Below are 12,644 nucleotides of genomic sequence, written 5' to 3' on the forward strand. Positions count from 1 at the left end.
GGCCCTTTCTCTTCTGCCTTTGTCTTCCTTCCAGTAAGGAGCATTTTGTCATTCTCCAGACAAAATGTAGCTGCATGAATACTTTTGATATTCCTTAGAAGATAACTTAGTAAGCTAGTTAGCTCCAAGAAACTTTTCTATCTAGAATGTGCAATCCTCTTGAATGAAAGCTAATCGTATCTCGCCGCATGTAAGTTTCTGATGGTTATGAACTGCATCTGGCACTCTGTTATATTTTTATAGAATCACCCCAAGTGAGGGTTATTTTTGCGCCTAACAACTCCGATTTCCAACAGAACACAATGCAAACTGAAGTGAAGTAAATGCACTAAATATAAATATAAAATCTAAAAAAACCAATGAAATCATTTGTATCATTACACCTATTAAACATTAAAATATTAAAATGCATTAAAAGTTGCATTGAATTCCAAACTTGGAAAGAAGAAGGATATGAGCAAATACCAACAGCAGCATCAATGTAACTACCATCACCCAAGGAAGTAGACCTTGATCTCCAAATAGGTTCAGCATGTCAGATAGCTCCTTTAAAGTTCCAATTAAAACCCAGAGCAAATCTACCAATGTAATAACATGGAAGTCATTATCTTGAGGATCTAATTACTTCTGGAGGCAGCAGATCCTGTCTGATCTCAGAAACTAAGCAAGATCAGCCCAGGTTCGAACTTGGATGGCAGACCACCAATTAATGCCAGGTGCCATGGGCTATATTTCAGAGGAAGAAACAAAACCACCTCTACAGTATTCTGTGCCTAAGAAAATCCTATGGAAATCATGAAATTGTCATAAATTGACAGGCAATTTGAAGATGCATCAGCAGCTACTGTCTAGGACAGTGGTTCCCAACCTTTTTTGAGCAGGGACCACTTGACTAGGGACCACTCTCCAACATTTGTACCAAAAGAGTTACGAATCAGTTTTCGGTCAATTTTAGATTCGGTTTGGTTATTTGGGGTTCTGATTTAGAAAACTGCATTGGATAGACCACATCAGCTCTAGTTTCTAATACAGAACAAATGTCATCCAGTAGTTGCCATCTGCTCACCCACAGAAAACCATATCTCCCTCTATGAACCACTGTAGAGTTTAAGATCACCTGGGGAGACCTTGTTCTTGGTCCCACCTTGCTCGCAGGCTCAACTGGCAGAGATGATAGGCAGAGCCTTTTCAGTGGTGGCCCCTTGGCTGTGGAACTCCCTTCCCAGCGATGTTAGATCAGCCCCCTCCCTTCTGACCTTCCACAAGAGAGTAAAAATATGGCTTTGTGACCCAGCCTTTAGAGAACTTGTGCAATACATAGACTTGGAACAATGTGCAATAACTATTGGAATGGTCCGGATTACGCTCATGGATTACGTGTTTAACTCTGAATGTATTGTTTTTTAAACGTTTTAATTGTTTTAATGTACTTTTTAACTCTATTTTAATATTTATTTAAGTGTACATTGTGTTTTAGGGCATCAAATTGTTGCCTGTATGTAAAGCCACCTGGAGTACCCTCCAGGATGAGAAAGACGGGGTAGAAATGCCATAAATAAATAAATAAATAATATTTAATAAACCTTGGCACTATAAAAGGGTTTCATAAGGCCAGTTGCTCTCATTGCAGCAGTGTAGTAATGGTGAGGCTGCGGACCATATTTTAGTTCTTCTGGATCACTGATGGTCCACGGACCATGGGTTGGGAACCACTGGTCTAGAAGTTTGGATGTTGTCTAAAATGTAGTGAATCTTTTTCCATCCTTCTGAGCCCTGCCTTCTTTCTAGGTGTCTGCGTTTGCTTTTGACTACTCCTAGGTAAGATGTCAGCACAGTTGGTAGTGCTGAACCCTGTTAGCTAGTTTTTCCCCTCCTTTTAATCCAGACAAGTGCCCTCTGGGCAGCTGAGGAGCTAACAAGACCACCAACCATTGCCTAAACCTAGTGTGTTTTTATCCCTTCCTATTGACATTCACTGGATCTTGAGAGGGTGATTGCTCTCTGGTTAGGAAGTTGTGCTGACAAGGCCCATGAGTGATGAAATCTGAGGTCCGCAGTATCCAACAATACTCCCCACTCGGCATTAAGAGATTAGCAACCTACTGGTGATTATTGATGTCTACCTGGCCTCTTGCCAAGCACTCGACGCTGAAGCAAAATACTGCTTCTTCCAAGGTAATCTGATCTTCCAGTGACAGACCATACAGCATATTACTTTGGGGTTGTTTTTTTTAAGAAGAAGAAAATAGAAGTGTTCCTGCTACTGAAAAGAAAAATGTAAACAATCCAGAGACATAGAGAAGCTTTGCTGGAGGGTGGCTTCTCCCAGGAAATAATATGTTATCTGACCTCTTCAGGGAGGGCTCTGTGATGTGTCAAGGTTTCCTTTGTGTCTTCTTTTTCAAAAAGAAAAACAAGAAAGATTTCTAAAATGCACCTCATCATTCCCAACTCCCTGACATCTCTGCAGTCTTTCAACGCTTAAAGAAGAGCGAGAATGCCAATCTCTTGTGAGTAAAAAGAGACATTCCAGAGCCCCCCTTTGAACCTGCCATTCCTGCTTCTAGAGATACTGATGATTATGTTTTAGACCTGGGTTCTACTTCTTTTATAAATACTTCTTGATTGGCAAACAGAAAGCTTTTTAAATTTTTGGAGACTGGACCTATTGAAATCTCTCATCAACCTGGGGGTCACACTAATCTCATCTATTTTGTTTTAATGGAGAATATTTACAAACATTTAAGCCATATGGAATTAAACCTTGTCGGATAGACCTTTAGGCATAGCAGTGAATGTTACTGCAATATGGTTCAGACAACCCACTATAACAGTGGTTTTCAACCTATGTGTCCCCAGGTGTTTTGGCCTACAACTCCCAGAAATCCCAGCCAGTTTACCAGCTGTTAGGATTTCTGGGAGTTGAAGGCCAAAACATCTGGGGACTCACAGGTTGAGAACCACTGCACTATATGAACTTTACAAGTCACCTGGGTACTCAGGGCTAGTTGGAAAGAAAGGACATACTTTCCAACTCCAATATAATAGTTGTTCTATTCCAACAACTATTTAATCAACTTCCTGTTTACTGTTTAGCCAGTATCACACCACCTGATATCTGCTGGAAAGTAGCAGCCAGTAATGGAAAGATCAAGGCATTGACACCTCCAGCCCATCATGTTTGGATATCAGCCAACATGCCAACATCTTAAATCAAGAAACAGATTCCTAAGATCTACAGAGACACTTGAAGGAACACCTAAGCAAGCAAGAGTCCAAAAGTGGCAGGCTAAAACCCAGAATCTCAATCAGTGGCTGATACCGGATGAGAAACTCCCTTCTGGGCACACAGAAGACTCGGTGACATGGAAGGCACTGAACGGACTGCTCTGGCACCATGAGATGAACAGCTAGTCTTCAGAAATGGGGCTACAAAGTGGAGTCCATGATGTGCAAATGTGGAGAAGAACAAACCACAGACCACTTACTACAATGCAGTCTGAACCCTGCCACATGCACAATGGAGGACCTTCTCACAGCGACACCAGAGGCACTCCAAGTGGCCAGCTTCTGCTCAAGGAATATTTAGCATAATGTCAAGTTTTTAATTTTGTTTGTGGTTTTTAAAAATACAATATAACTGTATTCTCAATTCACTTCTGACATGATAAATAAATAAAATAATTTCCTACTTCAGTGATGCTATAGTTCCATGTTTCTCGTGTGTAAGGTACAAGGGGCACAAGAAACTGCCTGATATCAGATCAAACTAGTTAGCATATTTTTCCTTGCACAAGGCCCAAGGCAACCGATGTGTTGATTTATGGCAACCTCAAAATTTCATGGGGTTTTCTTTTGGACGCTTTGATCAGTCTACATAAAAGGACATATTTTCCAATTCCAATATAATAAAGGACACCTTCCAGTCTTCCAAGGATCAAGTTTTACAACCCTCAATTAAGGGCCATCCCTTATAATGTGGTAACCCTGGAATATTTCTTCAGCTGTTGCCTAAATTGAGATCTAACTACAAAACAATAAGGCTTGATGGGTATATCACATCCCAATATAATAAATATTCCCAATCTTTGGTTTATTTGGGTTTTTTTTAACTACTCATGCACATTTCATCAATTAATTATTGATCCTGGTTTGACCTCATCTAAAAAGGGGCAAACAGATAAAGTGCCCTCTGCTTTGTAGCTCACACAAAGCAGGAAAGAGTCAAACCAAGGGCGTATTGAACAGAGAACAAGTTACGAAAATCCAGTCTACAGCTCATTGCCTAGCAACAAACCATGCTATCCATAAGAGTCCATCAACCATTTATTTCTATTTTTTAAATGAGCCAATGCCTTGCCTTTCTTAAAATAAAATCAATTACCCTCCTGCAGCAACATAAAACAAAATTGTAAATTACTACCTGAAAAACTATCTAGCAGCATCTATATTTCAATGTAAACCATGTGATGCATCTATCTATCTATCTATCTATCTATCTATCTATCTATCTATCTATCTATCTCCACTTGCAATTTCACATCTCACTCCCTAGGAATTTGTTGTGTACCTTCAAGTCATTTCTGACTTCCGGTGACCGTAAGGTAACCCTGGTCCAGCAGTCAACCCACACCTCACACTGGCCCTGAACCCCAGTGAATTCAAAGAGGCTTATCTCTGAGTTATTTATTTATTATGTCAGAATTGAACTGAGGGTACAGTTATACTGTATTTAAAAAACTTAAAGTTAAAAAAAACTTGGCATTATACTAAATGTCCTTTGACCACTAGCTGGCCACTTGGGAGTGCCTCTAATGTTGCTATAAAAAGGTCCTCCATTGTGCCACGTGCATTCTAATAGGTGATCTGTGGTTTGCTCTTCTCCACACTCGCATGTTGTGGACTCCACTTTGTGGCCACATTTTTAAAGGTTGGCACTGAATCTTGTGGAGCCAGAGCGCAGTCTGTTTAGTGCCTTCCAAGTTGCCCAGTGTTCTGTGTGCTCAGAGGTGAGTCTCTCATCCAGTATCAGCCATGGGTTGAGGTTCCAGGTTTTAGACTGCCACTTTTGGACTCTCGCTTGTTGAGGTGTTCCTGCAAGTATCTCTGTAGATCTTAGAAAACTATTTATTTATTTGAGGTGTTAGCGTGCTGGCTGATATCCAAACAGAGGATGGGCCAGAGATGTCACTGCCTTGGTCCTTTCATTATTGGCTGCTACTTCCAAGCGGATGTCAGGTGGTACAATACTGGCTAAACAGTATAATTTCTCCAGTGATGTAGGGCGTAGACATCCTGTGATAATGCGGCATATATCATTAAGATCCACATCCACTGTTTTAACATAGTGAGATGTGTTCCACACTGGGCATGCATACTCAGCAGCAGAGTAGCAAAGCGCAAAGGCAGATGTCTTCACTGTATCTGGTTGTGATCCCCAGGTTGTGTCAGTCAGCTTTTGTATGATATTGTTTCTAGCACCTATTTTTTTGCTTGTGTCCAGTAGTGACCAGAATCTCTGTGCTACCATGTACTATATAGTAATAACAACAACAGTTTTAAAAAGAAAAACTGACACTGACATTTAATGTCCCAGATGAGTTGACATTTGTCGCGAGTGCTTTGATGGTGTATTCTTGCATGGCAGAATGAGGTTGGACTGGATGGCCTTTGGGATATCTTACAACTCTATGATTCTATTTTTTTAAGGTACCACAAGACTCTTTGAAAGTTTTCCTAACTAGAATCCTTTTCTCTCCTGCATTTCTAGTTGATACTTGAATCTCCTTTTCTCTAATTTTGACAACTGGGCTGACTTTTGATGCCATGAGAGGCATTATACATCTTTAAGTCAACTGCATCTTATAGTGACTGTATCCTGGGATTTTCAGATTGAGAACTGCATTCTTGGTCTTTCATGATTCTACTCCATCACTGAAGCTACTCTGGCTCTTATGGACTAAAGCTACTCTGGCTTATGGCAGCATGATCTTGGGCAAGCCACATTATCTCAACCACCAAGAAAAGCAACGTCCCCCCTCTCCCAAATCTGTGGTGGAGTCACCTTGGAGTCACCGTATGTCAGAAAGGACTTGAGGACATGTAAAAACCAACAGAGAGCATGCGTTCCTTTTGTGAATGTAAACTCTTTATGCTTGGCAAAGCAAGAAACCAGATTTGCTAACATGTAAATCACTTCAGATACAAATAGTACAATTTTCCACAAAGCTACTTTTACCTATTCAATAAGTATCTTAAATAAGTAAAAGTATTATTATTACCTATCCAATATTATTACGTATTCAATACATATCTTAAAGTAGCTGTGGTGGAGCAATGAGTTAAACTCTTGTGCCGGCTGAACTGCTGACCTAAAGATTGGTGGTTCATATCCACGAGATCAGATGAGCTCCCATCTGTCAGCTCCAGCTTCCCATGTGGGGACATGAGAAAAGCTTCCCACAGGCATCCCCTGGGCAATGTCTCTGCAGACAGCCAATTCTCTCACACCATTTGCAATTTCCCAAGTCACTTCTGAAACGATTTGAAGAAAAGTATCTTAAGAAACACTATAAAGTCACCTACCTGAGAAAGAAGTTTATTGTCGTCCTCTAGCAGCTTCACTTTTGTTTCAAGTTGTCTGATGTAGTTGGATGATGAATCTGTAAATGGGAAAAGAGAAGGGGGAAAAGAGATATTAGCTTTCCCTGGAGACAGCACTTTAAATTCAACCAAGATAGATCCACAATTAGACTAATGTTTCCTTTCCACAAAAGGGAAAAGTCAAGAGAACAGCCCAAGAACAATGCCTACAGGGGGAGAGAGGGCATTTCACAGTTTGAATCCATTAAAACAACAAAGACCAATAAGAAAGAAGAACAAAAAGGAGACCAAACCCCAAAACTTGAAAAGTTTTCACACAATGCCTGAGGCAGTGCTGGTAATAGCAGACTTCCCAGAAACTGGACAGAAATAATGAGGTTTGGTTCACTCTCATCTAAAAGCAGCAGCTGAAAAGCCATTTGAGTTTTAACTCTTTTTACAAAAATACCATTCCACCTGGAAAAGAGCAAGGGGACTGTGGATGACCTTGCACACACAACTCTCTTCGAGAAACCTCAGAAGGAAGAACCAGGTCAAAGCTGTTGAAAAGCATCTACTTGTTATTCTGAAAGTGCAGGTTCGTTTCACACATAGGAAAATAATAAGTAAGGACAAAAACTGATTGATAACCACATTCTGCATTTCTAAAGACAGTTCTAACATTTTTGTGTGCTCTTGGGAACCACTATAGCCAAAACCTGTCCTCGATTAATACATTAATGGATAATAGTGGAAAATGAACATGCAAAAATACTGTGGGACTTTCGAATCCAAACTAACAAAGTTTTGGATCACAATACACCAGACATCACAATTGTGGTGAAGAAACCATTGAAAACCACTGGTACAAGGTATATATGAAACATAAGTGAATTTTGTGTTTTAGACTTGGGTACTATCTCCATGATATCGCATGATATATACAGGCAGTCCCTGAGTTACAAACATCTGACTTATAAATGACTCATTGTTAAGAATGGAGATGAGACAACAGAAAGTGAGAGAAATGTGCCCCTACAAAGGGAAATCCACTCCTGAAAGAGTTATCATGGGAAAAAGAGTCTCCACTGAAGCTATATCACCAATCCTTGTCTGCATCACTAGCCGGATTTTTCAAAATCCATTTATCACAGGGACAGAAAGTGAGGTGTCACAGTGATTAACCGCTGAGGTGCTGAACTTGCTGACTGAAAGGTTACCGGTTCAAATCCAAGGAGCAGAATGAGCTCCAGCTGTTAGCCTCAGCTTCTGCCAACCTAGCAGTCCAAAAACATGCAAATGTGAGTGGATCAATAAGTACCACTTCGGCAGGAAGGTAATGGTGCTCCATGCAGTCATGCCGGCCACATGACCTTGGAGGTGTCTATGGACAACACCGGCTCTTCAGCTTAGAAATGGAGATGAGCACCAACCCCCAGAGTCAGACACGACTGGACTTAATGTCAGGGGAAAACCTTTATCTTTATTACCTTGTCCCAAAACATTTTGGATAAAGAATATCCATCCTGCATAAAGAACCCATAGGGTTCACCACATCAGGTTCAGCATGACATGCAAAGTGAGTTTTTGCATCTGCGGCAAATGCAAACTAGAGTCAAGGTTGAATTGGGAAATGTAGCAGCTTCATTCATTTGCAAATTATACACTGAGAGATCTCTTTTTGCATTCTGAATGTCTAAGTTACTATTATGGATTACATTTTAATTTCTCTTTTTTTCTTTTTTAGTATATACATCCTTGGCTTTTCACAAAATGTACTGGAATGATAACCTGTTTATATTTCATGCTGTAAATTGGCATATTTCGTATTATTCAAAAGACAGCCTTTGACCTAAACTTTTCATGTTTTATTAGCTTCTGCATTTATACGGTTCAAGGGAGATTTTATTTTTCATTCAGTCTTTTTAGGTTCTAGCCAACCAAATTTTAATCCACCATCTGTCTGCCTTTTGAAAAAATATACACGCACTCTTGTTCCTATTACTTTTAAATATATATATAATTCAGAAATCATTGTCTAGTGATCACTAAAATGACATTTTCCATCTGTATTTTCAAATGTGTCAAACAAGCCTAGCCTGAATAATGAAAAGTATAAAAGCCGTGCTCTATCAAACGATCGCCTTGAGATCTTAATCTCCATTTAAATGAAATCACCATTTGGGTTTTTACATTTCTGGCCTCTGTAAGGAAACAAAGCAATTATCATAAAAATCAATTTAAGGTAGGCGGAGTATGCGTGTGCAGGAGGGCAGGGGAACAAACTGTGTGACTGCCAGCGCTAGATGTTCAGCCAGAGAGAACAGCCTGACCCACTGCCCTCTCGCAAATGAATCTCCAACATTTGGTGAGCAATGTGCACATATTATGAACATATTATGAGTTCCGCATTCAATACTGAAACACAGAGGCAGGATTTGCAGAGAATGAGAATGAGAAATAAGAATACAAGTGTTGTTACTGCGTGCCTTCAAGTTGTTTCCAACTTATGGCAATCTTAAGGCAAACCTATTGCGGGGTCTTCTTGGCAAGGTTGGTTCAGATGAGGAGTTTCCCTCTGCTTTTGAGAAATGTGGCTTCTTTGACTGAGCAGGGATTCGAACCTGGTCTCCAGAGTTGTAATCCACTGTTCAAACACTAAACATCACTGGCTCACAAGGATAAAATAATGCTAGATTCATAAAATGAAGTTTCTGCTACCAAAAATTACCCATATTTACTTGAGTATAATGTGCCATCGAATGTGATATCTTCTGGGGAGGCCCTGCTCTCAGTCCCACCTACTTCACAGGTGCGGTTGGTGAGGATGAGGGACAGGTCTTTCTCAATGGTGGCCCCTCGGCTACGGAACTCCCAGTGAAATCATATGAGCTCCCTCCCTCCAGACCTTCTGAAAGAAATTAAAAACATGGATGTGGTACCAAGCCTTTGGACAGGTGCGGTTGGTGGGGACGAGGGACCGGGCCTTCTCAATGGTGGCCCCTCGGCTACGGAACTCTCTCCCCAGCGAAGTCAGATTAGCTCCCTCGCTTCTGACCTTCAGAAAGAAATTAAAAACATGGATGTGGGACCAAGGCTTTTAGACAGTAATGCAGTGCCATAAGTGAAGATGAAATATGTGCAATCACGATGGAATGGCTCCTAGACTATGATTTTGGATTGTATGGTTTTTAATAATGGTTTTTAATGTTTATATGTTTTTAAAATTTTTATTATTTTAAGGTATATGTTTATTTTATTATATGCCTATTTGGTGTGGCATTGAATTATTGCCTTTCAGGGTGAGAAGAGTGGGGTATAAATACAATAAATAAATAGTAAATAAATAAATAATGCACACCTCAATTTTGAAGGTGCACATTACAAAACATTAATTTGCCCTCAAATGTAATGTGCCCAACAGCACAGACATAGCACACCAGGGAGGCAGGCAGCATGAATGAGGCCATTTGGAAAGCGAGTTCACCAACCTCATGTGGTTCCCAACTTCAAAACTTTGGGAGAGGTTTTGAAGCCCTCATAAATAAGGCCAGCTGGGAACTGTGCAGAACTGAGACTTGGGGCTGGGGGGAGACACTAAGGGATATACCCTTGAGGCAGGATCCGCGACTATGATGCAGGAATGACTGTGTCACCAGCTAGGCACTTCTCCCCCCTCTTCTCTGGGCACCATGGAGACCTGAGGCAGCTGCCACTGATGGGAACAGCCTCTCCCTCCCGTCTCCCCCACCTGGCCTATGGGGTTCCAGGCCCCTCCAGGCTTTTTCATGCAGGTGGTTTTATGTGCACAATTCTAATGCGCCATTGAATCTAATATGCACCTCAATGTCGGCAATGTAATTTAGCCAAAAAAAGGTGAGCATTAGACGCCACTGAAATGCAATATTGTTAAGCTTCGTCTATGACCAACAAAGAGCTTCTGAAATGGGAAAGACTGATAGAGTAAAAGGAACAGGATAATACAAAGAACTGAACCATACTCTCACCTTGAACGATCAACTAAAATAATATTTGAATGAAGGAAAGTTTTGTTCCCAGAGTGTGTGGGGAAAGAGGGGAGGAAGAGGATTGGATTAGCTTTCATTCTTGCCAAACTGCTGGCCAGGTTACAGGGGCCGATGGGGTTTGGAGTGTAACAACATCTGGAGAAGTTCAGGCTTCTCCATTCTGTCTTGCTAGATTTAGCTCTAGCCAGACATTATGTGGGAGGACATTTTGGATTAAAGTATGTCTATGTCAGCTGGAAGAATTCTATAGTTATTGCCCCCAAAAGTAACATTTCTTGTGTGGCCATGTAGATTTTAAGATACAGCACTTACACTCACATACTGAAAAGCAAAACTTTACAGCCACTTAAGAGCCTCCTGCCTAGCAGCAGGGCTGTAAAATGTGAGCATCCTTTACCTTTTCCTGTCCCGAGAATCGGAAAAGCTAATTAGATAAATGGGTATCATTTCCACTTACAAGACTAGAAATAAGCTCATTAAAGAAATTTCATTATTACCCTCGTGAATACATACGGATCTTAACATAAAATTATTCCACCTTGTATAAAGTGTAATTCAACCTCAATTTAATCTAGCTTTCTTTCTCCTCCAAGCTGAGAAGCCACTTTGCAATTACTATTACAGGTAAACCAAAGTAAAGCAAATTGTGGTAAACCTGTTCTGTTCAAATAATGGGAAAGCCTTAACTGCAGGCAGTATCAAGGGAATAGGGAGCAACGTGTTCCATGAAAACGGTTCAGCAAATACAAACCCATTTCCAAAAACAAACTCATTTTTCTCATGACTGCTAAGTTTTGCAAAAAAAAAAAAAAAGTCTCTCTCTTCACCAATACCACCAATTTCTATTCCAAAGAATGTAAGTGGCATATTGGATCAAACCAGAGGCCTATTTAGTCCAAAATTTGTTCACAGAATGACCAACTAGAGCAGCGTTTCTCAACCTGACGGTCAGGAGCCCCGGGGAGGGGGTTTCGCGAGGGAGTTTCAGAGGGGTTGCCAAAGACCATTGGAAAACATTTATTTCTGTTGGTCTTAGGAACCCCTTTGGCAGATAAGGCGGAAGATCTCTCTGCCTGTCTTTCTCTTCCTTTTTGGAAAAAGATGGTGAATCCTCCCACCAAAAGCCCTCCTCCTGCTGTGAGCCAAGGGGAGGGCTGTTTCTGAGACTCTAAGCAGGGAGGGGAGAGCAGGTGTGCTTGGTGCAAGACAGCATAGTGCGCATGTGCAGGCGAGGGACAGGGTGTAAGCAAGTTCCTTTAAGGCATGGGGATTCTGTGTAGGAGGTTTGGCCCAATTCTATCACTGGTGGGGTTCAGAATGTTCTTTCACTGTAGGTGAACTATAAATCCCAGCTACTACAACTCCCAAATGTCAAGGTCTATTTTCGCCAAACTCCACCACTGTTCACATTTGGGCATTTGTACCAAGTTTGGTCCAGATCCATCATTGGTGAACGACAACTCCAAAACTCAATGTCCACCAAACCATTCCAGTATTTTCCGTTGGTCATGGGAGCTCTATGTGCCAAGTTTGGTTCAACTCCATCGTTGGAGTGCAGAATGCTCTTTGTTTGTAGGTTAACTATAAATCCCAGCAACTTCAACCCAACCCACCAGTATTCAAATTTGGGCATATCAGGTATTTGTGGTGAATTTGGTCCAGTGAATGAAAATACATCCTGCATATCAGATATTTACATTAGAATTAATAACATCCAGCACTGGTGGCATTCAGAATGCTCCTTGACTGTAGGTTAACCAGAAATCCCAACAACTACAACTCCCAAATGACAAAATCAATCCCCCCAAACCTCACCAGTATTCATATTTGGGCATATCGGTTATTTGTGCCAAATTTGGTCCAGTGAATGAAAATACATCCTGCATATCAGATATTTACATTGATTCATATCAGTACTAAAATTACTGTTATGAAGTAGCAACAGAAATACTTTTATGATTGAGGGGTCACCTCAACATGAGGAACTGTATTAAGGGTCGCAGCATTAGGAAGGTTGAGAGCCACTGCTATAGA

At 40.8% G+C, this 12,644-nt stretch overlaps 1 protein-coding gene across 1 annotated transcript in view; it reads right to left on the reverse strand.

The window, feature by feature from the left end:
* Positions 1-12,644, reverse strand: part of CCDC85C (coiled-coil domain containing 85C) — a 212,911-nt gene that overhangs the window by 66,778 nt on the left and 133,489 nt on the right. The window contains exon 2 of the mRNA XM_060755694.2: positions 6,586-6,662. Within this exon, the coding sequence (XP_060611677.1) occupies positions 6,586-6,662 (77 nt within the window). The remainder of the gene's footprint in view (positions 1-6,585; positions 6,663-12,644) is intronic.

Source organism: Anolis sagrei, chromosome 1, assembly GCF_037176765.1.
Source record: "Anolis sagrei isolate rAnoSag1 chromosome 1, rAnoSag1.mat, whole genome shotgun sequence".
NCBI classification, from domain to species: domain Eukaryota; kingdom Metazoa; phylum Chordata; class Lepidosauria; order Squamata; family Dactyloidae; genus Anolis; species Anolis sagrei.